This window comes from Solanum tuberosum, unplaced genomic scaffold (genome assembly GCF_000226075.1).
Source record: "Solanum tuberosum cultivar DM 1-3 516 R44 unplaced genomic scaffold, SolTub_3.0 scf00172, whole genome shotgun sequence".
Taxonomy (NCBI): Eukaryota; Viridiplantae; Streptophyta; class Magnoliopsida; order Solanales; family Solanaceae; genus Solanum; species Solanum tuberosum.
In genome coordinates, this window is record NW_006239095.1 from 40,351 (window position 1) to 66,645 (window position 26,295).

The 26,295-nt window shown below is 32.7% G+C and overlaps 5 protein-coding genes across 8 annotated transcripts in view; 1 reads left to right on the plus strand and 4 right to left on the minus strand.

Annotated features, from left to right (window-relative positions):
* Nucleotides 1–757, minus strand: part of LOC102587184 (dynein light chain, cytoplasmic) — a 2,873-nt gene extending 2,116 nt beyond the window's left edge. Inside the window, exon 1 of the mRNA XM_006354047.2 lies at nt 190–757. Within this exon, the coding sequence (XP_006354109.1) occupies nt 190–426 (237 nt within the window). The 5' untranslated portion in view covers nt 427–757. The remainder of the gene's footprint in view (nt 1–189) is intronic.
* Nucleotides 758–4,511: 3,754 nt separating this feature from the next.
* LOC102587513 (protein PLANT CADMIUM RESISTANCE 2-like) lies at nt 4,512–6,379 on the minus strand. The gene is made up of 4 exons (XM_006354048.2): nt 6,174–6,379; nt 5,931–6,002; nt 5,093–5,305; nt 4,512–4,751 (listed from the first exon to the last, which is right to left on the minus strand). Exons 1-4 carry the CDS (start codon nt 6,304–6,306, stop codon nt 4,675–4,677), a joined length of 495 nt encoding a protein of 164 aa, XP_006354110.1. The 5' UTR covers nt 6,307–6,379; the 3' UTR covers nt 4,512–4,674.
* A 6,556-nt stretch (nt 6,380–12,935) lies between these two features.
* LOC102588164 (UPF0496 protein At3g19330-like) lies at nt 12,936–18,460 on the plus strand. Of its 3 annotated transcripts, none has more exons than XM_006354050.2 (4): nt 12,936–13,254; nt 14,954–15,132; nt 16,102–17,182; nt 17,902–18,460. In XM_006354050.2, the coding sequence occupies exons 2-3, from the start codon at nt 15,066–15,068 to the stop codon at nt 17,163–17,165; spliced, it is 1,131 nt and encodes a 376-aa protein (XP_006354112.1). In that variant the 5' UTR covers nt 12,936–13,254; nt 14,954–15,065; the 3' UTR covers nt 17,166–17,182; nt 17,902–18,460. The 3 variants fall into 3 exon arrangements, with proteins under 3 accessions (XP_006354112.1, XP_006354113.1, XP_015167136.1); XM_006354051.2 differs by having other exon boundaries at nt 15,016–15,132; XM_015311650.1 differs by having other exon boundaries at nt 15,038–15,132.
* A 58-nt stretch (nt 18,461–18,518) lies between these two features.
* LOC102587838 (IAA-amino acid hydrolase ILR1-like 3) lies at nt 18,519–20,639 on the minus strand. 2 transcript variants are annotated; one of them, XM_015311647.1, is made up of 6 exons: nt 20,216–20,639; nt 20,013–20,138; nt 19,816–19,915; nt 19,460–19,674; nt 19,049–19,177; nt 18,519–18,924 (listed from the first exon to the last, which is right to left on the minus strand). In XM_015311647.1, exons 1-6 carry the CDS (start codon nt 20,594–20,596, stop codon nt 18,547–18,549), a joined length of 1,329 nt encoding a protein of 442 aa, XP_015167133.1. In that variant the 5' UTR covers nt 20,597–20,639; the 3' UTR covers nt 18,519–18,546. The 2 variants fall into 2 exon arrangements, with proteins under 2 accessions (XP_015167133.1, XP_006354111.1); XM_006354049.2 differs by lacking the exon at nt 19,816–19,915 and having other exon boundaries at nt 19,460–19,774; nt 20,216–20,636.
* Nucleotides 20,640–20,842: 203 nt separating this feature from the next.
* Nucleotides 20,843–25,079, minus strand: LOC102588705 (IAA-amino acid hydrolase ILR1-like 3). The gene is given in 6 exon segments (XM_015311648.1): nt 20,843–21,350; nt 21,858–21,986; nt 22,361–22,483; nt 22,485–22,676; nt 22,782–22,907; nt 24,648–25,079. Coding segments are annotated over 6 exon segments (1,326 nt in total). The 5' UTR covers nt 25,026–25,079; the 3' UTR covers nt 20,843–20,972.
* Nucleotides 25,080–26,295: the final 1,216 nt, after the last annotated feature.

Here is a 26,295-nt window from a genome sequence, read left to right on the forward strand (position 1 = left end):
CCCCCCCCCACACACACTCACAACTATCAAAATGCAAACTTTAATCACACATTCAACAGAACTTAGCAAATCAAACAAAACCCACAATGCAAAAACTCCAAGAAAACCATAAACGTCACAATTGAGAAGCATAAACCAGAAACAACACCTCAATATCACACAAAAACTCAAGTAGAAAAATAGTACTACCTTTTTAAGAACCAGAGCAAGTCGTTTACTGTCCAGCTTCCCACAAGCCATAGTAGCATCAAGATTGTCTCTTGCACACTTAAAGGCATGATTTTGCAGAGAAAATGGCATATCTGAAGCTCTCACACGAACATTCAAGTCCCCATTTTGCTGTTTCTCCTCAACTGATTTCTTCTTCAAAATCAAACTATTCAAGAACTTGCTCCTTCTCTCTAACTCTTCCTCTGCTTTCTCCATCCCCCCCTTCCCCCCCTAACTCATCATCATTCCCCCTCTGTCAGTCAAATAAAAAAGGTTGCTCTTTTTTCAAGAAAAAAGTTAAAAGAAAAAGAAAGGGTTGGACAAGAAAGTGAAGAAATTGTACCTTGTTTTACCTTTTTGGTTTTTGGTCAAGTGTTTTTTGTTACTTTTAATGACCCCATTTGAGAGTAGATTGTAGTAGACCAGCAATGGTAGGTAGCATTGGAAATCCCTTCCTAACGAAGGTGATTTCGTATTTAGGAATTCAAATCGAAGAGTCAAATTGAATATACATGCAAGATATATTGGGGGTACAAAAAGAATTATTTTTCTTTATAGTCGTATGTATCTACTCTAATACGAAAGTGCTCTTAATTCAGTTCGGTAGAACATGGATCTCCAAAATCCGGTGTGGTAGGTTGAAATCCTACAGAGCGTGCTATTTTTCTTCTTAGATCGAATTAGAATGAAATAGATTCATTCAGTAATTTTTACAACAATCGGAATTTCCTCTAGTTAGGAGTACTTATCACTCAACCACAACTCTTGTTGGTGTTTCAATTTGTTGGTCATGTGACTTAATACATTGATAATTATTTGTGTTAGTAAATTTTATCAGACACATTTGATTCAAATCTTGAATGAACTTTTGTATGTATTCTCAAACGTTTATTAGGTTGTTTAAGTTAACCATATAAATTATATCATCTTATTTAAATATATAAATGAATCCCAATTGGAAGGTTTTACAACTTAGTGAGGCTTATGCGTTTTACGTGACAATTCACGTTTTACATGTATTAAGTCACGTAGGACACGTGTATATACTTGTTTAACTTTATATAATTTTAATTGTGTATTTATGCACACCTAAAGTTCGAGGACATAAATGTAGGGGTGTACAAAAATCAAGCCGACCGATAAACCGGACCGAAAAATGTGTTGTTGATTTATTATTATTGGGTTATTGGATTAACGGATTTTTAATGGTTTTATAAAAAAATCAGGTTATTGATTCGGTATTGATTTTTAATATTGAGTAAACTGATAACCCATTAAGACTACACTACTTTTTCTTTTACAAAAATATTAAATATTAATCGCAATTCCTTACTAGTTACTGTCTTTGTCCTTTAGCCTCCAATTCACACTTCACAATGATTTTGAGTTCACAATTTCACATTATACAAAACGTCAAAACTTAAAGTAAGAATCCTAACCCTCTTTATTTCTCCTTGTGTTACACTTGTATAGTTCTTTTCAAGTTTGTTACTCTATTAGCGTTTCTATTTTATGAGCATTTGTAAAGTTACATTATTGTGTTGTCGCATCAAATTTATTAGAGTAGTCATATATTTATTTTATATGTATTTTCTTATTGGTTAACTGAAAACTGAACCGTTAAGAACCAAAACTGATAAATTGAAAATAGATAAAAATATCTTATTGATTTAACGTATTTAATAATTGAAAATTGATAAATCGAAGTACACCCCTACATAAATGTCAGTTAAGGTCAAGTTAAAAGGTATATTTATATATAATACTTATATTTAAAACTAGAAGGGCACACTTGAATAAATTTCTTCATAGAGACGAACCTCCAAAAGTTTGACCATTTCAAATTTGTTTTTAATCTCTTTTTTTTCTCACTTCGATGTTTGTTTATCAAAAGTTCAATTACATTTAAATTTACACATTATAATAGAGTAGCGCGATCAACAAATTCTTTTCCGTTCTAGAGCTTGACTCCAAAATCTTCAATAACATCCTACCACAATTATGTCTTGCTAAAAAGGGAAATATAGAAAAGCAAGATCAATCATTATCAGTGATTAGTGTTGTATGGTTTAAATATAAATTATAATAAAAAATTAATAATATAAATATTATAATGTAAAGTTGGTTTCTTATAGAGTATTTGGTATAATATATTATAAAAGTTATAATACATAAATATGTCATTGAATTTGGCCTCATTTCATATTCATACCCTTCAATTATGGGTGTGCACAAGTAGATGCTTAAACTTATATAAAGTTAAACAATACATGAGTCCTATATAACATAATACATATAGGATACCCAATGGCGGATCTAGGATTTAGAGTCCGTGGGTGCCAAATAGACTTATCTATTAACAATTATAAAAAAAAAATGTGCCAGCTGTTTTTCCTTAAAAAAGCGTGCTTGGGGGCCTTTCTTAAAAAACGTCTGCAGCAAATTTTTGAAAAAAATAGGTACAAATGGGATTCGAACCCGTAACATCAGCCTTCTAAAGTTGCCCTCCTACCGTGGCACCACAAGCCAATTTTGTTCTCTAGGTGGCACACTTTATATATATATATATATATACCTATGTATATATAGAGTTTTCGTCGAAGTTTGGGGGTGGAGTGACACCCCCACACCCCTTCATAGATCCGCCCCTGAGGATACCACGTATGACACAAATTGTAGAATATGAAGTACAACGTGTGTGTCCATTTCACTTCAAATTAAAAGTAGAAAATAATCCAAAGTTGAGTAGATGAGTGGTCAATTTCATACTTATAAGAGTTCAAGGAATAATATTTTCATAATAGATGAAATGTCATCTACATAAGTTTCTTTTTAGAAATCTTAATTCCAATTAATAATATAAGATAAAGTGACTTAATTATTTGATGTTAAAACGCACTATCTCAATAGTTGGAATAGTCAATAAAAATATCATTTTCCTTAGTGTTTTTAATCATTCATTTTTCTTATCCATAATTATAACACAATTTCATCATACAGATACAACGTTGGATTATCACTATCATAGCCTATAGGTTTGTCTATCTGTGCGTATCACGTGAATAGAAGAAAAGAAAAAAAGACAAATGAAGTTAGACTTTTCGATACAGATCTAAATTAATTGAATATCGAATATCAGAGTAAAAAAAAAAGACAAATTAAGTGGGGCTAGGTCTATCACTTTATATACTAGAAAAAAATGACATGACAAATAACTAAGTCACTCCATTTTCTTCTTCTCCGTTATTGTTTTTGTTTCCCAGATGTTCGGTATTTGTATATACAGGTGACTGACTAATTTTGGTTCTTGCTGCATAAGGCTTCATTTAAAGGGAAATGTTCTTTATCAAGAATTTTTTATATCTAAAATTCAAATCCGAAACGTATAATTAAGGAATAAGCAACCCATCTACTGTATACTATCTTTTTGCGATCTCTTCTTATCCATTATATTGTTGAGACAAAATCAACTTTCAAATTTATTTTTTCATTATCCACTAGCCAATTTGTCACATAACCACCATTAATTTCACCATACATACACCTCCAAAACCATAACATCACAATTAATTTCACTATTGTCATCAAATTAAATCCATCACCACCAAGTATCACAACACCATCACTCAATTTCACCACCTTCCACCATACCTTTAATTCCTTCACTAGAAATCACAATATCACCACCACTAATATAATAGCTTAACTAATTATTGTTGATTAGAACAATATTGCAAAGGAAAATTTGATTATTAATATTTATTTAAATAGAACTCTAATGAAGTAAATACGGTTTACGATAGTCGTGTAATTATTTATTGTAATTTTATTTGAACAAAGAAGTCAGACTATAAAAGGAGATGATATTGAATAACAAATTTCTGCATTTTCATTTTAACATGATATCAGAGTCAGATCGAATGCAGGCTCTCAAAAAGTCGGATAGTTGTGAGGGTGGAATATCTTGGTCCATGAATGTGCACACATCATACCAATGAAGGAATCAAATATACCTAGACTCCTGATAAGACCTAGACAATTCACCTTCCCTTTAAGCTATATTTTAGAATGTGGATTACGCCTAATACCTAATTTAACTCAAACATCTATTTCTTATGTATACTTTTTTTTCCTGTCATATTAGTTTTTGGCCTTAAATTCACTTCAAACAATAATAGGATGACGATAGATTGTCGTAAAATATCAACATATAAATGACTTTATTAAACAACTTTATAAGGTAACTTATGACTTTTCCCAATAGGAAATAAATTATAAATATCATATACATAAAATCAGGATAACCAACAACCAACATTATATTACATCTTGCAAAAAACAAGAACCATCCATTTGATTAACAAACCATTATTTCACTTTAAATAACAAAAAGAGAACAACTAATTAAATATAAATCACACTGAACAAATTCAAATTTTATTATTATTATAAATAATCCAATATTTATCGAGTCATTCCTCCTTGAACTCCTGGAGCCATTGCAATCCCTTTATTTTGGTTATCCATATTTCCTTGCCAACCTATACATATATTTGTAAAGCACAACAACCATAAGTATATCTCAAAAATTTAATTAAGAAATATTGTTCGTTTTATATTATATAACGATATTTGATTGAAATCACTGAATAAATAGTTTACGAATGAAAAAAGACTTTTGATACATATAAAAAAATATTAATTATTGCACCACTAAACTTTTGTAGTACGTACTACGTAGGGTGTAAGTAATACTCTTTCATCCTTAATTAGAATTCTAAATCGAGTCGTACACCCTCAAAAAGTAAAATATTTTGAAGTAAATTTTACTAGTCGAGTCTAAAACAGATATCGATCGAAAAACGAGTTGAATATTACTTACCAATAGACATGTCATATCCACGATGTTTGAGTTCACGATGTTCTTGGCATAAAGCACAACATTCACAGCAAAAATGAAGCAAACAGTCCCCACAAGGGCTTTCTGGTAACATGTATTGTTTTCTCATTTTTGTACGATAAAAACATGAATAAATACATCCACATCCTGTTAATGCTTCTATTAAAAAATATAGAGCTCCACTTGCACCACAAGCTGCAAATAGTTACATTCACAAGTCATAAATACGATAATATTTGACTGAACACGAATTTTTTAAAAAAAGTTATGAATATTTATCTGACTATAATAAAAAAAGTTAATATAGTAGTGAAGAAGTCAAATAATCAATAATAGTATATTATATAAGTCAAAAATAATAAATGGCTATAATTTTATTTTTATTTTTTAAATAAATGGCTATAATTATAGAGTGGGCCATGTAATTATTGTCTTTTAACTTTTATTATTATGTAAATATCTTTAAAATTATAATTCATATTGTCTTGATAATAACAACCATAACATGAATACTAATATATTCAGTGAAATTTCAGAGGTTTGTACATATGTACATATAGAGAGGGGTTAACTGAATCGTCTTTGTTGAAAAATATACTATATAAGTAGGGAGAAAATGATCTTTTTTTTTCTTCGTATACATATATGTTGTTAAATTTTCTTGAAATAAGTTTTCTTTTCTTTTTCAAATCTCTTTGTTTTATTTCCTCATTCTATAACTAGATCTGGAGAGGATAGCGTTTATGCAGTTTTACTTCTATCACTATAAAAATTTAATTTTGAACGACCACTTCTTAACGAATGGATATAAATTGCTTACAAACGGTCCCTTTGTCGACAATCTCTGCAATTTGTCCAAATGTAATACATGGACACCAGCAAGTTAAACAACCTGAAAAAAAAAATAGTTTAATAATCACAAATTAAAAATACGTAGTATAATTTTTCGATAAAAAACTAATAATATAATAATAATGTCACGTGTAATATAAAGATAACATTTTTTTTAAAAACGAACTAATAGGAAAATAGTGTCATAAAAATCAAGAAAATAAACACTTACAATTCGGGACATCGGAGAAACAATCACAGAGTCCAGTGGACCAAGTTCCGGGATGATTAGCTTGAAATTGGCCCGGCACGGGGATGCCGGTCATTGGTTTTTCGCCGTAAGCTGGTTGAGCTGATGGGTTCATGATGACTTAAAAACTTAAAAAGAGTTTTTTTTTTTTAAATAATTGGAAGAAGAGAAAATGAAATGAATGACACAAAAAAGTATGTAGTTTTTGTGAAAGATATGCAAAATATCAGTTGTATTTATAGTGAGGGGAAAACAAAAGACATTAAATAATTGGAACAAAAGACTTCCTATGTATTGATGCGAAGTTTAAGAAAATAAAAAAAATATTAAATTCTATTATTTTAAATTAAAAACATATTAAATATATTAAAATATTTGTTAATTTTATAATTTTTAACATGTCATATAATAAAAATTAAAATTAAAAATTATCGAAAATTGAGAGAGTCTTTCTTAAATGGAGAACGCAAGTGTTATACGTACTATGAAGGAAGAGTCAACAAAGGATATAATTGACTTGGTTTTGAGTCTATGGTCAATAAATGGATTACTTAGAAATGTTCTTTAACGTGTTATTTAATTTAGGGTTGCAACTTGTTTTTTTATTTATATTTTAAAAAAATATTTTGTAATTTTGGGTGCAACTTGTTCTCTTTTTATCTTTATAAAGTATTTTATATTTTTTAGTCTATAGTTTTTGACAGTTCTAAGCAGCCACGCCACCTATTGTTACATGTGTGAAAATAAAATATAATGCTTCTTTTATATTGAAAATAATTTTTTTATCTCACGGAAATAGAATAAGATGAGTATTGGCTTTACTTGTAAAATTATATAAAATATGTTATTATTATTATTGATGTTGTTGAGTTAGGAGTGTGAGCTAGAGTCAAAATATTTAAATTAGATTATAAATTTAGATATAGATTCTTTAAATTTTTTGAAGTAAAATCTAACTAGTTCAAAATTGTATAAAGAGTACGACAAGTCAATATAGATAATTGATGAATCAAAATATCTCAAATCCGACTCTTCAGTAATACATGTTCTTTCAAATTAATAATTACTCTCGCTCTTGTTTGATATTAAATTTTTTTTATATGCTTAACCTTGCATCAAAGTCTTGTCACCTTGCCTAACTTCTTAAGGTCAAAGGATGTTTTCTTTCCCGTTCTACTCTCTCTAAAGATTAAGGTAGAGCATGCATTTTATTAATCGTGTTTTCAGAAAGAATAATATAATTTTATATTTGAAAAGTACAATTAAATTTTAACTTTTTATATTTTACCTTATTGAAATAAATTTTTAGCCACGTAGATTATATGGTACAGTTAAATTATAAATTCCAAAATATTATAGTCATACATATGTTATGACATGTTTAAAATAATTATTTTTTATTTCTTAAATTTTATGACCGATCAAAATATGTTGGGTGGAGTATATCTTTTCTCAAACTATATTTTATAAAGAATTAACTATATTTTCTGTCAAATTGTAATTCATAAAGAATTACTATAGTTTTCTAACTAAAGGATTCTATTAGCTTTGACAATCGTTAGGTAAACTAACTTCATAATTTTTTACATTGACTATTTGATATTTAATTGAGTATTATAATTAGCCAAATAAACTCAACAAATGTTCAATTAATAAACTCAACATATATATTGATACTTACAAGATTAGAGTCTATTATCCGAAAGTATGTTACTAAAATTATGATCTAAACTCATAAGATTTGAGTCTGTTATCTGAAAGTAGAGGAACTAATAATCGAAATCAGACTTAGTATGTAAAATAAAAATACACTATTTTAATCTTCTCATTTGATCAAGCAAGGTCGTGTTGAGACTGATAATATCAAAGAAATTATCTTATCCATACCAATTAGGTTCAATGAAAATTTGCCTCCAAACAACTTGCTTTTAAATTTTGTAGAAACTATATATATTCACATAGCTTTTAAAAATAAAAATAAAATTTTTATCTAAATAAAAATTTTAAAAAGAGATATTTGCGTATATCAACCAAAATTGAGAGAGACAGTCATTTTTAATGACCACACAAATTTTCTAAATACAATAGACTTGGCACAAGATATATAGTCAAGCCAATGGCTTTTCTACTACGTAGTTTATAAGTTCAATCTTAATAGGAAAATTCGTTGATATTTACATTCGATTTGATCTAAATTAGCACTTTCAATGAATAATTCGAATTGAATATGAAGACTTAATCTTATCTATCCGTTAAAAATGATTTTTCGAAGCGCGAAATCAAATAAAATGTAGGATGGATTAATTTTTTTTTTTCATTTCTTTCACATCACTAATTAATGTTGGTTTTCTTATCCTTTTATATGTTCTTGATTTCTTGTTCCTTTAAATGCATTTAGTCGATTTTTTTCTTATATCACTATCATGACAGTTAAGAATTAATACATTCAATTTATTGGCTTAGCTTAATGTTAAAACAAAAATAGAGTAGTAGATTTACGTTATTTTGTTCCTTATATAATAATAAAAAAAATTGTCTTACCTGTTTAATTATTTATACGAATTTGAATTTAAATACGATCACTTTTCTGAACAAGTAAGAAAACAATAATTCATTTTTTTTAAAAAAATAAATTGTGTCTCAAATCACAATTTCACCTCATCATACGTTTAGAACATCAATGAAGTTATACCTCACGATACTTTCACCTCTCACATCAAAATACAAAAGAATTATTTTTTTGGCCTTAATATATACACTACTAGAAAATGGTGAATTACATGAAGATTTTCCTGGAGATTAATATGAAAATTTGCAGGAAAATAAGCTACCTGCGGATTTTCATACTAATCCCTAGGAAAATCCTCATGGAATTCACACTTTTCCTGTAGTGATAGTAAAAAGAAAGAGATAAAGATAGATATTATATCGTTGCAAAATATTTATTATATTTTACTTTTCAATAGTTAAACTATATATATTAATTTGAACGTTTTAAGATATATATTTTTATTATATTAATAATACAAAAAGAGTTGTAATATATAATACTTTTAAAACAATTATAATATTATAACTCTTATAATTTTAAATATGACAACTAATATAAAACGAAACCATATCAATTCATTGGTCCATGGCTGCTGAATTGCAGGGTGTGGCCAAAGCGTGTTGAGAATGTGGATAAGCTTGCAAAACTTTTATTTAATTTAATACTAATTATATGGGTAAAAATATGTAGTCATATATGGAGTTTGATTTTATTTTATTTTTTATAAATAATTACATCTTAAAAGAAAAAATTGAATAATAAATAGTAGCCGCCAAATTTATATTTGTGACTTTTACATTTTACTCATTCTGATATCATATTGAAATGTATAATTATTTTATTTTATTTTACAAACTTATGAGGACGTATTTTTATTTATTCATCTAATTATATATCGTCAATGAGAATTACTAATTGAAGAATCGTATCACATAGGCTATTGTATTTTTTGAAACATTTAATTAAAATCCTAAATAAAATTACAAACAAAAATTATCAACTAAATCTAATACTAAAATTTCTAGTAGGTTAATAATGAAATCTTAATTTTGAAGCACACTTAATCAATGTGTCTTTTTCACGACTTGATATAGTCTCGAATATCTTTCGAGATCTTGTCACCTGTAAATCTCTATAGTTTGTTGCATCCAAAATCGATTGTTAGGATTTGAAGTTCTATTTCCAGACAATTTCATCAATACTTCGTAGCTAAAAATGATTGATTGAACTAGCACTGATTTCTAAATTCATAGTTAACTTTATGATATTATTTTCTTTATAAAGTATCTCTTAAAATTGCAAGTAGCACAAGATATTTGTGCCTTTTTGAAATAAATACATTAGGTTATAAATTAAGTGTTGTGGGGTAAGGCGGCTAGTAGAGAAAAGAGACATTAGAATCAATGAATCATACAGCTGATAAGTTTAAAAGAATATAATACTCTTATTTGTCATATTTATTTTTATCTATTTTTTAAAATATTTTATTTTATTTTTTAGTAATTTTTAATTTTAATTTTTCATGCGATAGATTTAAGAAATAAAATTAAAGAATATTTGAGTACATTTTAATATTTTTAGTTTAGATTTATTTTTTAAAAAAAAATTAAAACTTTTTTATATCAAGTAAAATATGATAAATAAATTAAAGCGGAGGAAGTAATAATGAGTTAGCCACTATTAAAAAAAATCTCCCATCCACCACAGACTCCTTACAATGAATGAAGATACACTAGCTGCCTTCTTTATTATTATTTTCATCCCAAGTTTACAACTTAATTAATTTATTTGCGTATTAAATTCTTATTCTGAATATAAAATATTTTCTACCAAAGGTAATTTGACTCTGATAATTTAAATTTGATATCTTTAATTAAAGATATATAGGTATTTTGCCATCCATACCAACTACAATTTTTGATGATTGCATGCCTCATTTTTTTTAATATTATATTCAAAGTTTCATATTCGCTTAGGGATTAATAAATTTAGATATGTGTTGGGAGAGTCACTTAATTTTGGGATAAATTTGTTTTTATCAAAGTCAATTTTATTTTCAAGATTTAAATTTAAAATCTATGATAAAATAAAGAGATATTTACTATTCTATCATAATCTTAGATGATATAATATTAGATGTCTCTTTTTATTTTCTATTTGAGGTTATATATTTATTTTAAGATTCGATTAGCTTAAATTTGCATGGAAAATTATAAATGATCTTACTATTGTGTAGTCTTTAGCTATTCCGCCTTTCTTAATTACTCTTGTCAACACATAACCAAAAATAATTTTCAATTTGCACCTCCAAATATGCATAATTCAACTTCTTTATTGAAATATTCATATTTATATACATGATTTCACTTAAGACCGTCAAAATGAGTCCAAATATAAATGATTTTTACTCTATGAAAGTGTGAGGACCAATATGGTAAGTGGACCTAGGAGTTATTCACCAAAGATTTGTCAAGTTGTGTAATCCTATTGGCCCCATCTTGAGTATCAATGTGATTTACTTCTAAATTTTGTGTGTTGTTATGATTCTTATTATGTTTGATTATGAATGCCTTAAATTTTTTGTGTGTTAACGAGTACATGAAGTTTTTGGGTGATACTGATTTCGTCCATGTTTTTTTTCAAAAAAATTCCAAGATTCTTCATAATGAACTGAGGAGCAATACATATAGCTCACCATGATTCACGACATTTTTATAGTACTTGAGGGCCACTCAACAGAAATTAAATGATTTTCTCATTTTTCGTGTGTGTTAGTACATGAATTTTTAGTGATATAAATATCGAATTATTTTTTTGCAAAAACTTTATAGGACCCTCCATAATGAATTGGAGGAACAAAACCTATAGTCTAACCCTGATTTATGCTACTTTTTTAGTATTTAGGGGCCACTCAACAAGAATTAATCGATTTTCTCAGTTTTTTGTGTGTTAGTCAATGAAATTTTAGAGATATGATTTTCACAATTTGTTTTTCAAAACCTTCACGAAACCCTCCGAAATGATCTGGGGGAACAAGTATAGCCTCACCATGATCCACATTATTTTTTAGCATTTAGGAGTCACTCAACTTGAATTAGGCGATTTTCTCAGTTTTCGTGTGTAACGTTAATATTTTTTGGTGATATGGATTTCAGGCACTTTTTTTTCAAATCCTTTATAAGACCCTCCGCAATGACCTAAGGAAACAATATGTATAGCCTCAATATGATGCACTCTATTTGTTTTAGCATTTAAGGGTTTTCTTAATTTTCATGTGTGTTAGTCAATAAATTTTTTTGTAACATGGATTTCATGCACTTTTTTTTCAAAACCTTTATAGGACCCTCAATAATGACCTGGATGAACAATACGCGTAGCCTCACCATGATCCACACTTTTTTTAGCATTTAGGCACCATTCAACATGAATTAGGCAATTTTCTCAAATTTTCATGTGTAATAGTCAATGATTTTCGGGGACTTTTTTTTTCAAATAAGTAAAACAATACTTCTGAATCTTGTTTTTTTTTTAAATTAAAGTTATGTCAAATATATCAAAATACCTTTTAATCTTGTGTTACTAAACATGACATGTAAAAAATTGAATTAAAGACTTGTTGAAAAGTAAAGAGACATTTTTTTTAAAAAAAAACGACTAAAAGAAAAAGCAAGATAAATAAAAGTTAGCTTACAAATATCCCACTAGTTTAGTAGTTAATTTTTACTTAGATACATGTTAGTTTGCAACATTATGAATCTTACCATATTTTGGTGCATCTATATACATCCAGATACATATATCATGTGATACATGAGGTCAAAATTAAGTGTAAATTATTCTTGATAAACTGTATCCAAATGGATACACATGTATCTGAAATACATATACAAATCTCGTTGCCTCCCTCCAATCTCGTTCACCACTCTCCCATCTCACTTGCGTATTTGGTATTCCAAATACATGCGAATCATATCAGATATATGTATCAAATGCGTATTTATTGTGATTCGCATGCATCCAGGATACATAGACAAATCTTGCTCGTGTCTCTCATGTTCTCGCTCGTCTATTTCCCTATTATAGTGTATCTGAATTAAAATATGATATGAAATTATTAATTAGTGAGACTTTTTTTTTTCATTTTTTATATTTATGTTTCTTTTCTTGCAAGGGTCAAATATTCACATAAGTCAACACCAAAATGTTTTTTTAGTACTTGTTTAATGTATACACCCCAAAGAAATGGTGTTTTGGTCCTTTCCACCGACCTCTAAGCAACTCAAATTCACTCTCTCCGGCGTCGTCGCCGGCTTTACTCTCATCGCTGCCGGTGCATATCTTTCCTTTTCCAACATTGCCCCTCAACAAGCTCGAGCTAAGGCCCGAAAAGATTACATCAAAGCCCGACTCAAACAGCTTGTACAAGATTAAAATCAACTTCAGTGTTTACTACTTCTAGAGAATTTTCGACCCATTTGAGCTTTTGGGTGTTCAGGAAAAACTGTTTTCTGGGTAAGAATTTCATTTTCCGAGTGAGTTTTATGCTTGTGTGAGCAAATTAGAGTACTTTCTGTTAATTTTTGGGTAAATATGTGTTCTAGTTGTACCAATTTGAGGGATTTTTCGACCCATTTGGTTTTTTAGGTGTTAGGTAGAAATTTTTTTCTGGGTAAGAATTTCATTTGGATGTGAATTCATGCTTGAGTTTGATTTAGTGTGTGCAAATTTGAGGTTTTTGTCAGATTTTTGGTAATTATTTGTTAGTGATTTAGTACTCTTTGAGGGAATATTCAATCCATTTGGTTTTTTGGGTGTTCGGAAAAATCTGTTTTTTTTTGGGTAAAAATTTCATCTGTGAGTGTATTTTTGCTATGTTGCTCGAACTCTTCAAAAATGCCACGGGTGTGTGCCGGATGCTCCAAAAGTAGTGCATTTTTGGAGTAGCCGACATGGGCGAGGCTTCATTTTTTGGAGAGTTCGAGCAACATAGAGTTTATGTTTGTGTGTGATTCAGTGTGAGCAAGTTTGAGCTTTTTGTCAAAAATTTTAGTAAATATTTTTTCTTGCCCTTTGTTTTCTTCTCTTGTTCTATCCTCTTTGTTATAAAAGCTGTAAAAGTTCTAAATTTTGCAGAATGCTAATTTGATTTTTTGAGTGGAGAATTAGATTATGTGAATCATTGGAATGTGTGGTATGTTAGTAATTACTGGAAATTGTTGCAAAGGGTAGTAAAGCTTATTGTTACATTGTCTATATTAATGTGGGGAGTACAATGGAGAAAAATAAATTAGTAAAACTAAGGAAAGAACAAAAAGTTAAAAAAAGAGTGAGGTGCTTCAACGATTTGCTGAACTATTATTGGGGAAGAAAAATAATCAAGGAGGAGGGGTGAGAGAGAATGTTCGTTTTCTGTTAGTTGAGGAGGAAATGGAAGTTAGCTGCTCATTCATGAAATGGATTAAGATGTCCTAATTAGAATATGCTGTGGAATGTTGTTACCTTCGGTATAGCCATCACCATCGCCTTTTTTGCGACTCTTGGAAAGCCAGATGGATTTATCCATTTTCTTTACCTGACTAGTAACTTTTATGTGTATTAAGCTTTGAGCTTCTTGAGTAACTCGGACATCTTCCCATCTATTAGCAAACAGTGCTTGGTGGCAATATGTTAAGTTTACTAATTTGGTGCTTAGTATCTACTAGATCAAGCACAAGAACAAAGGAGTTATAAGTATCTTGATAAGATAACCATGACATTATGTGTTTTCCGCACAATTCACAACTAGATTTGCTCTTTTATAAAAATGAGCCGACTTAGATCAGTTGTGAATCCAATTGTACTTGTAAAACAGAAACTCTAACTACCGTATCCGAATATGTTATCAACTAATTTTTGCAATAATTTAAGGCTGAGTAGCCAGCTGGACTTGTTTGTTTGTTTACGGCTCGTCGACAGAAATTATGTTGTCGTGTGAGTGTGAACAAGTTTTTTTTCTCAAACAATTATGTCGTCAATACTTATCCCATTGTGTAAAAATCATGAGTGTTTACTTCACTTGCTAGCTAAGCAAGTCTTCTTATAAAGCCTATCAAGGTTCCTTTACATTCATCTACTTTCATGGGGAACTTTTCTGTCACTTAGTACTTAGTTTAGTTAGACTATTTCCGTCATACAATACTTATTTCACCCTTTTTGTTTAATCGTGTTATAGCTTGCTCTTGGAGATTATGCTTGCATTTTGGCTTTTTAATTGAACTTTCTACGTTTCATCAGCAAATGGTTCAAGTTTATGCAGTGTACCCAGTACTATACCGTGGAAACAAATGCTGCATTGTCTGCGGCAGCTATCATTAACAGCAACAACTAACTGCTCATCTCCATCTTTGGAAGGTATGTTTATGAATTTAGATGCAGTAAAAGTACAAAAAGGGGCCAATTACGCTTTGGCCAGGTTCTATCTTTTCTCTTATAACTTATAAGTCACTTAAGGCAGGTTCTTGTTTGGACCCTTAACTGGAATTTTCGCTGCTTGAAATGTTTGAAGCATTGAAGTTTTTAAAATGAATAAAAGTCACATTCTGTGTAAAATTTTGTGTCGATGGAAACGGCTGAGGCAATTTGTAATTTAGCACTTGTCAAGTGCGTCTGATTAACCAGAAGTTCTAGAAATTTAATTTGGATGAGAAATCTCTCTTGCATAGACTAGATCAGGCGGATTAGGGGTTGAGTGATGGATCAATAGAAATGTGGCTGCTCAATATATTTTTCCTTTTTGGGAAGGAATCAAATATGGGTTGAATATCCCCAATACATATTTTCAATAACCATTGTTATATGGTATTAGTGAAATTCTAATTTATCCAAAAAATAAAAGAAAGCTAGAATCCTGTCAGATGATTATTGTCTTCAAGTTAGCAGCTAGAAATAAGGTCTGATGCTTTTATCATGACAATCTCTCCCAGTTTGTTCGACTACGGGAAAAATGAGGGACACTACAGTCACTTAATTGTTTGCTTGATTTTTGCCTGAGCTGATGGGCTGTTGGCAACCCTTGGCGATGCAGATTTCCTTGCCTTCTTAAGGGGTACCAAGGTGTTAGTGGTTGCGGAGTGGAACCCAAGAAGTAATCATTTTTCTGACTAAACTTGACAGACCTGTGCTTCCCTAGATATTAGGTGGATGACATACAAATTTTTTTATTTTTTTTTCTTGACAGTTTACTTTTTGCTTCATATTCTAAAGTTCGGATGGTTCAATTAGCACAAGATCAAAATAAAGTGGCTTGAGTGGAACTCTAGCAGTTTTCGAAGCCCCTTACGGAAATTCTGATAGCTTCAAATGTATGTGAATAAACTGCAGGTGGCTTAGCTGATGATATCACTGCAAGTTCCCAACCTTCACCTACCGTTAACCTATCACGAGCATATACCCTTGCAGTGCAAACTTCTTCCTATCGCGAGATATGGTCGAAGGTCCACCATGAGGTCCCTTCTGACCTTAGTGTGGAGGAAGCACAAGTTGAGTTCCAGGAGGAGCCACTGCAATTAGAAGATGTCCTTGAACCAAATCATGAGTGCGTCCAAGAGGCACTTTTGCATATAAAACCAGAAGCCTTAAACCAACTTATCGCTAAGTACTTGAATGACAGTGAGCAAACCACTCGTCTCTGTATTAGTTTCTCTCAAAGTGTAAAGCAAGCTCGAATTTTGTATGCTCCCATTTGTAGGCTGCTCGATGTCCTTCCCCTGGACATGGAGTCCGCTGGACATTCCCTTTCTCAAGCTCAATGCAATTGGGCATTTGACATCTTCCTCCAATTTGACAGCCTCAACAATCCCTTTCCTATACATGATACCCATAGCTTCAATGATATGCGTCATTGCTACTTCCAGCTAAAGCGTGAGCTTGACCTTCTTTTACACAAGTCACGTTCAAAGGTCCAACTTCTCCGTCATGCTACCAAAGGCTCAGTCGTATGTTTAGTTGCAGCTACTATTGGAGTGGTCATAACAGCTGCTGTTATAGCTTCTCATGCTTTGGTCACCCTTGTAGCAGCCCCGATATGCGCTGCTTGCGTCCCTTCAAAAATGGCAAAAAAAGAACTGGTCCATCTGGTGCAACTGGATGTTGCAACTAAGGGGATCTTTTTCCTCCACAATCACTTGGAAACAGTAAATTGCTTGGTGGGCCGATTATATGATGCAGTGGAGTACTACAAGCGGCTTGTTCGCTTTGCACTAGAGAGAGGAAAAGATCGATACCCCATCCAGGAGGTAGTGAAGCAACTTCACAGGAAACATAGCAATTTTTTGGAAGAGCTTCTGGGTCTTGAGGAGCATTTGTGCCTATGTTTTTCTGCAATAAATAAGGCCAGACGCCATCTTCTCGACTATCTCCTTCATCAAAATCAGGATCCTGACTAATTAGTTCATGTGATATTGTAAGAAGTCCTTCCTCCATTAGTTTTTGGTACCTTTTTTTGTTTTTTCTTCTCGATATCCAATTATTTCTGACATGTTAAACTTGCCTTTCTGATTATTTTTTTCTGTGATTGTAATGGACAACTAGAAAGAGTGCCCGAGCCGGTGGGTGGGCGGGGAGGGAGGGGGGGGTTAATGAAAACAAAGTAACTCCTTCCTTTATTTTTTTTACAACTAGTAAGGAACTACAACACAACTCCAAAAGAGTTAAAATTGTTTATGTGCAATGGTTGTTTTCCTCACCGAACACTTACTACCCTCCTGCACTGTGCTGAACTTTCAGTGCCTTAATTCCTGCATTAATATTTGTTTAACTGTTGGTGATAATCATCATTCTTGGTCATATCAGTTATTATAACCTTCTCCGCCTTTTTGCTAAGTTCTAGTGAGTTTAAAGTATCAGTTTGTCAAATGCATTGCACTTGCTTTAATAGATGCATAGTCGAGGAGAAGTGTTGACATATGACTTGCTTACGTTAAAAAAGAAGAAGAAAAAGATCACACTGCGATTTGAAATGGGAGAAGTCAAGCTTTATCTAAATCACTTCTGCAAAGTCAATGGTCACAAAATAAGATTTAGCTAGGATGCTAAGTTTCAGCATGCCTACAAAATCTGTTTTTGTGGTTCTAATTTCAGTTGACTGTGAACAATCATGTAACTGGATATTATCCATTTCAGGTTCAATGGTGGATACCGCTGTCAGCAACTTCAGGGGGTGAGACAAGGAAGTTTTCGTAGTCATCAGAAGAGTGCTGATGAAGAAGCGAAGATTCATATAGCACAACCCCAGCTTATTTGGGACCGAGGGGTACTTGTCTTCCAGCAAGGTTCTTATTTTGGTATCTATTTTCAGGAGCTTTTGATATCCTGATCACTTCTATAACTATATATGTCCCTTATACTAGCTCTTTGGTGAATCAAAAACTTAAGGTGGGATCTTAGCTATAACCTGTTACGGGTATTAGTATCTATAGCGTTTTAGAATTAAAGAACAGGTCTGATAGGAGATTCTTGAAGAGGAACGCGATTCGTGCTTCCCTTATTTTCCAGTGTCGTTGAACGATCATTTACAAGAACATTTTTTTCCTTTTTGCCAGCACAAGATCATGTTGCTCTATTTTCCTTCTCTATTACATGATGATAAACAAAATCACTATAATGGTGAATCTTGCAGCATTGGCTTTGTACTCTTTATGTCTTTTTGTTAGCTGAAATGCACGAGTGACATTAATATTCAGTATTATGGTACTGATGTTTGAACCAAGTTCTTTTTTTATCTTTATAAATGGTATGATTCTTCAATCTCCAAAATGTATAATTCTACTATGTCTGAACATGTGTATCAAAGTAAGACATGGCAACGGCAGCATGGAGAGCTGCACCTATTGGAAGAACATCTTCATCAAGAGTGAAAAAGGGGGAGTGCAAATCTTTAACACCAGTCGCGGCAGCCGTTATATTTTGTGCCCCAATGCTAAAAAATGCAGATGACATCTTCTGGGAATAGAAGCTGAAGTCCTCTGCACCCATTGAAATTGAGTCATACCACACATTTTGCTCGCCGAGCAACACTTCTCCAACTTTCTTAGCATGCTCGTACATCGTGGGATCGTTTACAGTTGGTGGATATGGCCTCATTAAGTCCTCCCTGAAATCAACAGTGGCTGAACATTGATGTACGCTTGCTTGTATCTCGATGATCTACGAGTAGCAAGTAGTTTCAGTGTTAATCATCTAAACCAATGCTTATTATGAGTAAGCATTGGTTTCCTTCCAAAAGCTTGGTCAGACAGGCTATTAGTAGCGGTGAAACTCTAGTGCATACCTCTTTGATCCTTTGCTTAAGATAGGAATGACCCTCAAACGTCAAGAACCGGAATGTTCCACCAAACTTCACACTTTCAGGGATTACATTTCCAGCATCACCACCATCTACAAATGCAACAGAGACAACCTGCATGTAATCGTGCATAAGCAGAAACAAAATTTAGATCCTGCTTCATGGAATCCAGGATTCTGAACGAAGGAGTAAGAAAAGGGCAGCCAGGTACACAAAGCATCCTGTGTTAGCAGAGTCTAGGGAATGGCCACATCTCAAGGGATGTGATGTAGAGTTGTAGACAACCTACCCTAATGCAAGCATTAGTGTCTACTTCCACGGCTGGAACGGCTGGAGCTGTGACCTAAAGAAGTAAAATCATTGTTTAAACTTGTTTGGAATCAGAGCGAGACATACCCTAGACTCGAGAGGATCAGTTTCTCGAGAAACAATTTGCTGGAGTGCAAGAACTGCCATAGAAACAGCAAGAATAGGATCCTTTGTTCTATGTGGTGTTGCTGCATGTCCACCTTTCCCTTGCATTATTGCTGTAAACCTTCCTGCACCAGCCATAATAGGACCAGGTCTTGAACCAATAATACCAGTGGGAATAAATGGCCAGACATGCATGCCAAATATTGCTTTAACCCCATCTAATGCTCCTTCTTCTATCATATAGGAGGCTCCAGCATAGCCTTCTTCTGCAGGCTGGAAGACTAGCTTAACCGTGCCCTACAGTTCAGAGCGAGGCATAAATGGCAAGACATGCATACCAAATATTGCTTTAACCCCATCTAATGCTCCTTCTTCTATCATATAAGAGGCTCCAGCATAGCCTTCTTCTGCAGGCTGGAACACTAGCTTAACCGTGCCCTACAGTTCAGACCATAACATCAACTTATTGAATTTAGATGAAGACCAAACATGGTAAGTTCATATCAAAAGCCAAAACATTAACGAGTTTTCCTACCTTCAACTTGTCCCTTCTATTTTGAAGCAATCTAGCTGCTCCAAGCAGCATGGTGACATGAGCATCATGGCCACAGGCATGCATTTTGCCATTGATCTTGCTTTTATACTCTGAATCTACCAATTCCTTAAAAAAAAATCACCAAAACAACAAAATTAGAAAAGGGGATGGCAAAAATGGAAACTGGATAAAAGTGATTATACCTGCATAGGGAGAGCATCCATTTCAGCTCTCAAACCAAACCATGGTTGATGACCCGACCCGACAGTTCCAACCAGACCCGTTTTCGCTACTGGTGATACATACTCAATCCCCAGCAAATCCAGTTCATCTCGAATGAATTGACTCGTTTTGTGTTCTTCAAAAGCCAATTCTGGGTACTCATGGATTCTCCTCCGAACCCTTTTTAACCAATCGAAAAACTCCGGCTGCTTCGCCGATTCAAGAAGTTCCTGAGTTAGCAACTTAGTTTCAGATCTCAAAAGGGTCTCTTTTACAGCCCATGAATTGTATGAAAAACTTGTTAATACCAATAGAATGTACATACAGAGGAAGAAGATCAAGTTTGTGCTAAATGGACCCATCAATGGCACACCAAAATGTGATGTGTTGACTCTTGAAGCTCATTTTGTCGAAAACATCAATGACAACTAAATAATAATAAGAAATTACACTAAAATATTAACTACTTGCATTTCCTCGACTTATAATTAATATGCCTATGTATGTGTTCTTTAGTTTGAATATTCAGTTGTCTTAAATTGGCAAAGGTTAATGGACTTATCATAGGTCACGAGTTCAAGCCCTGCGTCAAGGAACCAAGTTCAGAATTTAAACGGAGAATCGAAGGATGTGGTTAGCCCAGAAGTGGCTCCACATGGACTTTTTGTTCATTAAAATCAAAATATATTTCATTTACAAATGGGATGATTCTTCAATCTCCAAAAATGTATAATTCTACTATGTCTGAACATGTGTATCAAAATAAGAAATGGCAACAGCAGCATGGAGGGCTGCACCTATTGGAAGAACATCTTCATCAAGAGTGAAGTAAGGGGAGTGTAAACCTTTAACACCAGTCGCGGTGGCCGTTTCATTTTGTGATCCGATGATAAAAAAAGCAGCAGGCATCTTCTGGGAATAGAAGCTGAAGTCCTCTGCACCCATTGTAATTGAGGCATACTGCACGTTTTGCTCACCGAGCAAGACTTCTCCAACTTTCTTAGCATGCTCGTACATTGTGGGGTCGTTTACAGTTGGTGGATATGGCCTCAGTAAGTCCTCCGCGAAATCAACAGTGGCTGAACACTGATGTACACTTGCTTGTGTCTCGATGATCTACGAGTAGTGTTAATCATCTAAATCAATGCTTATTATGAGTAATGCTGAAGATTTCTGGAAAATTAAAGCACAAGTTTTTGCAAAATGGTATGTTTAACTTCTATGACCTGATATTACAGATGAGGTTTATCAAACCTACAGTTGATAAAGAAGTTCAAGGAAGATTCAACGATCATCTAAGACTTTGAGGGGAGTAATTGATTTATCGCCTTTTCGTCGAACTTCCAAATCTGATTATTCTGAAAGTACTTGTGATTTTCGATTTGGAGAACACTTGTGCCTATATTGGAGTAGTAATTTGTACTTGGCCAAGGTTCTAAATATGTTCCAAGGAAAAACTAGTTTTTTTAGCTTCTGAAAAACGACTTCTGCTATTACTCATGAAACATTTAATTTCTTCCTAAAATCTTGGTCAAACACCTCAACTTTCTAAAATAAGTACTTTTGGCTTCCCAAAAGCTTGGTTAGATAGGCTATTAGTAGCAGCGAAACTCTAGTGCATACCTCTTTGATCCTTTGCTTAAGATAGGAATGACCCTCAAACGTCATGAACCGGAACGTTCCACCAAATTTCACACTTTCAGGGATTACATTTCCAGCCTCACCACCATCTACAAATGCAACAGAGACAACCTGCATGTAATTGCGCATAAGCAGAAACATAATTTAGATCCTGCTTCATGGAATCCAGCATTCTGAACGGAGAAGTAAAATCATAATGCTCAAAAACACATTTAAAGTATCCCAATTTTTTTAGTTTCCTACCTGAACTATCACGGTATCACCAACTATTAATCAAAACACCACCTCAACTATCAGCTGTTCCCTTTTCCTACTTGAAATATCACCATCGTTCAGGTAGGAAAAGAGAGCAATTGATAGTTGAGGGGTGCTTTGATAAATAGTTGATGACAGTTCAGGTTGAAACTCGAAAAACCGGGATACTTTAAGCATGTTTTTGACCCTTCACTCTTGTTTTAACTGTTTGGAATCAGAGCGAGACATACCCTAGACTCGAGAGGATCAGTTTCTCGGGAAACAAGTTGCTGGAGTGCAAGAACTGCCATAGAAACAGCAAGAATAGGATCCTTAGTTCTATGTGGTGTTGCTGCATGTCCACCTTTCCCTTGCCATTATTGCTGTAAACCTTCCTGCACCAGCCATAATAGGACCAGGTCTTGAACCAATAATACCAGTGGGAATAAATGGCCAGACATGCATGCCAAATATTGCTTTAACCCCATCTAATGCTCCTTCTTCTATCATATAGGAGGCTCCAGCATAGCCTTCTTCTGCAGGCTGGAAGACTAGCTTAACCGTGCCCTACAGTTCAGAGCGCAAAATACCCATATCAACTTATTGAATTTAGACGAAGACCAAAAGTGGTAAGTTCATATCAAAAGACAAAACAATAACGAGTTTTCCTACCTTCAACTTGTCCCTTCTATTTTGAAGCAATCTAGCTGCTCCAAGCAACATGGTGACATGAGCGTCATGGCCGCAGGCATGCATTTTGCCATTGATCTTGCTTTTGTACTCTGAATCTACCAATTCCTTCAAATTAATGCTTTGATTCATTTACTTCACTCATCAGAAAACTTCTTTCTACTAGCACAAACAATTCGACAAGGAACAGATTGAGAAACAAAATGATAGAAATGAGACTATGATAATGCTTATGATGATCTCTGTTTTTCCTTCTCCAATTAAAGGTGAAGGTTGGGGCCACTAAGGAGGGACTTGAGAAATGCTGATGTTAAGAACACATCAGATGCATATTTTGTCTTCACAAATTTTGAACTTCTTCTTTACTCACCATCTGCATTATCTCTACTTACAAATTTGACCTGTATGTAACTTAACATGGCATGGAAATCTCGTCATCTATCCGAGCCATAAGTATGAAAGAACAGATACATGGCACTTTGAAGGTGAAATCTTCATACAGAAACCAAGGCATCATAAAATTACCTTAAGTTTCCTAGAATTGGCATTTGACAGTTTTAACAAACAACCCAGAAGATTTACAACGCCAACATGTTATATTGGCTTCAAAAGAGGCGTTTTGTACACCAACACCACTAGCAGCGATGATGCATGGACTCACTACAGACGGATTAATTCCAGAAAAGCAAAATAAATGATGTCAAAGAAGTAACCAGCAATGCCCCAACCAAGCCATAAATTATAACGATACTTTCAATTAAAGGCAATTTCAAACTTGCATGCACATCGGCTAATTTCACGAGGTACCTGACTACCTGCTATCTCCCACCAGCACATGTTCAAAAACTAGTGGAGGCAAAAAAGGTGATTTCTTCCCATCTACCAAGCTTTGGTGGACAGAGTTAATGTTAGAATCTTAAAGTAGGATTTCTTAATAGCAATACCTTCCAAGTTCAAACTACAAAAGATTAAAGAATGACTACAAATCTCTCACCTGGTGCCAAAGGAGACTGATTTCCATCCTCTCTAATCACTACATTACACTTAATTAGAACATTACTTGTTCTATTAAGCACACTATACCACAACTTTATATCACAAATAGCAAGGGAAACCATATCTCAATTATGTGCAAACCACTTCTGTTCTCCAAGCATGTTTAGGCTCCAGAACACTTCAAACTTATCATTCCAAAAGTCATTACTTTTTCACTATACTACTCTAAATTTATGTTAAAGGAGTAATTGAAAAAAACACCCTTCTTGCACTAGTGAAAATGCTTGACAATTGGGGTCGTTTGGTGCACGGCATGGGATAAACAAGGATATCTCATAGGATTATTTTTTGACATAATACATAAATATGCCCTTTAACGCCCTCCAACATTGAATGTGCACAAGTAGACACCTAAACTTGTATAAATTTGAAGTAAACACACATACCACAACAGATGCCATGTAGGACAAAAATTGTCACGTAGAGTGTCAAGTAGTGTGTCTACTTGTTCAACTCTATATAGGTTTGAGTGTCGACTTATGCATAGCTAAAATTGGAGGGCATAGATACTAGATGAGGTCAAGTTAAAGTGCACGTTTATGTATTATGCCTTTTATATGGGATAGTAAGTTAGTAATCCTACCATTTTAGTACTCTCATTAGCAAATACCTCAAACCAAACATGAGATAAAGTTAATCTCAATTCCCAAATTTTATCCCGAAATTATTATCATTATCCCACGTACTAAACGACGGTAAGCTAGCCAATCACAAAACACAATCAGTTGAAATTCACCAAAAGAACAAAATTTAGCAAAAAACTCAAACTTGGAAACTGATAAAAGTGATTACCTGCATAGGGAGAGCATCCATGTCAGCTCTCAAACCAAACCATGGTTGACGACCCGACCCGACAGTTCCAACCAGACCCGTTTTCGCTACTGGCGATACATACTCAATCCCCAGCAAATCCAGCTCATCTCGAACGAATTGACTCGTTTTGTATTCTTCAAAAGCCAATTCTGGGTACTCATGGATTCTCCTCCGAACCCTTTTTAACCAATCGAAAAACTTCGGCTGCTTCGCCGATTCAAGAAGTTCATGAGTTAGCAACTCAGTTTCAGATCTCAAAAGGGTCTCTTCTACAGCCAATGAATTGTATGGAAAAATTGTTAATACCAATAGGAATATGCAGAGGAAGAAGAACAAGTTTGTGCTTAACGAACCCATCAATGGAAAACCAAAATGTGAGGAGTACACTCTCCGGACTCCTTTTTAGTCGAGTCTAACTATATGAACTTTGACTTTTTAATCATATTTTATCGAGTCTAAATATCTAAGGAAAAAAAAAATTGAAAATTTTAATTTAAAAAGTTAGTCGGATTGCTCTAAAAAAACATAAATGATAATTAAAGAGGAATAAAGGGAGTATACTAAAGTATCACTTTTTCGAGAGTTTCATATCTGTTATCAAAATTGATGTGTTTCCTTAACTATGAATTCAGTTGTACATATTATATGATAATTCTCGTGAGATATACTCGTACTGATTTGTATTATATTATGTAGGATTTGTATTATGTCATGTACGATGCATGCTTCTACTTATTTTATTTTATACAAATTTAAGTGTTTAGTTATGAACATTCATGTTGAAGGACATAAATTGACAACTAACACCAAATTAAAAGACATGTTTATGTATCATGCCGTTTCAAAAATAAGACACCTTTGGTAGGTTCACTTTTTTTGAGTGTTTCATATCTGATATTAGTTACTTGATTTTCCTCCACTATCCTTACAACTTAATAGGGATATAAACATGCTTTTTAATTTAGATTCACTTGACAATTTATTGTCCTTAACATTGAATGTGAACAAGGAAACACTTAGGGTCTGTTTGGAAAGCCACCAGGTAATTGGAATTGGTGTAATTACTAGGGTAGTAATTACCAGCCTAGTAATTACACAGTCTAGTAATTACACTGACCTGTTTGGTTGCCACAGTGTAATTACACTGTAATTACACATGTCTTGTTTGGATGTCACAGTGTAATTACACATGTTCTGTTTGGATGCACAATTGCAAACATAAAATTATAATAAATTTTAAAAATAAAAAATAATCATTTTAAATTTATACTAGGCAAATAAGAAATTTTATAAATGACATTAAATTAAATATTTAAGATATATATTCTTTTTTGAAAATATATTAATTAATAAACATATTTACTGTAACTAATATTATGAAAAAATAATTGATTTATATTTTTTCAAATTAATATATTTCAATTGAATTGATCACAAAAACTAAAATTATGAAGTTTCTACGAACATCGTGAAATGCATGTTTGATAAAAAGAATAATATATAAATAAAATGTCATAAATTATTAAATGTTTGACAAAAATATAATCTATCAAGTCTAATTAAAAAATGACGTGCAATGTAAATTCAATATTACTAAAACAAATGAAACTGAAAATATAACATAAGT

Excerpts from the sequence above, each read along its gene's own strand:
- LOC102587838 (XM_015311647.1), bottom strand. The coding sequence starts at position 20,596 with ATGGGTCCATTTAGCACAAACTTGATCTTCTTCCTCTGTATGTACATT. Across the intron at positions 20,139-20,215 it reads TGGATGCTCTCCCTATGCAG|GAATTGGTAGATTCAGAGTA; the intron begins GTATAATCACTT and ends TTTTTTTTTAAG. Across the intron at positions 18,925-19,048 it reads TTAAGCAAAGGATCAAAGAG|ATCATCGAGATACAAGCAAG; the intron begins GTATGCACTAGA and ends TGCTACTCGTAG.
- LOC102587513 (XM_006354048.2), bottom strand. The coding sequence starts at position 6,306 with ATGAACCCATCAGCTCAACCAGCTTACGGCGAAAAACCAATGACCGGC. Across the intron at positions 5,306-5,930 it reads TGTCGACAAAGGGACCGTTT|CTTGTGGTGCAAGTGGAGCT; the intron begins GTAAGCAATTTA and ends AACTATTTGCAG. Across the intron at positions 4,752-5,092 it reads TGGATATGACATGTCTATTG|GTTGGCAAGGAAATATGGAT; the intron begins GTAAGTAATATT and ends ATATATGTATAG.
- LOC102588164 (XM_006354050.2), top strand. The coding sequence starts at position 15,066 with ATGCTGCATTGTCTGCGGCAGCTATCATTAACAGCAACAACTAACTGC. Across the intron at positions 15,133-16,101 it reads CTCATCTCCATCTTTGGAAG|GTGGCTTAGCTGATGATATC; the intron begins GTATGTTTATGA and ends AATAAACTGCAG.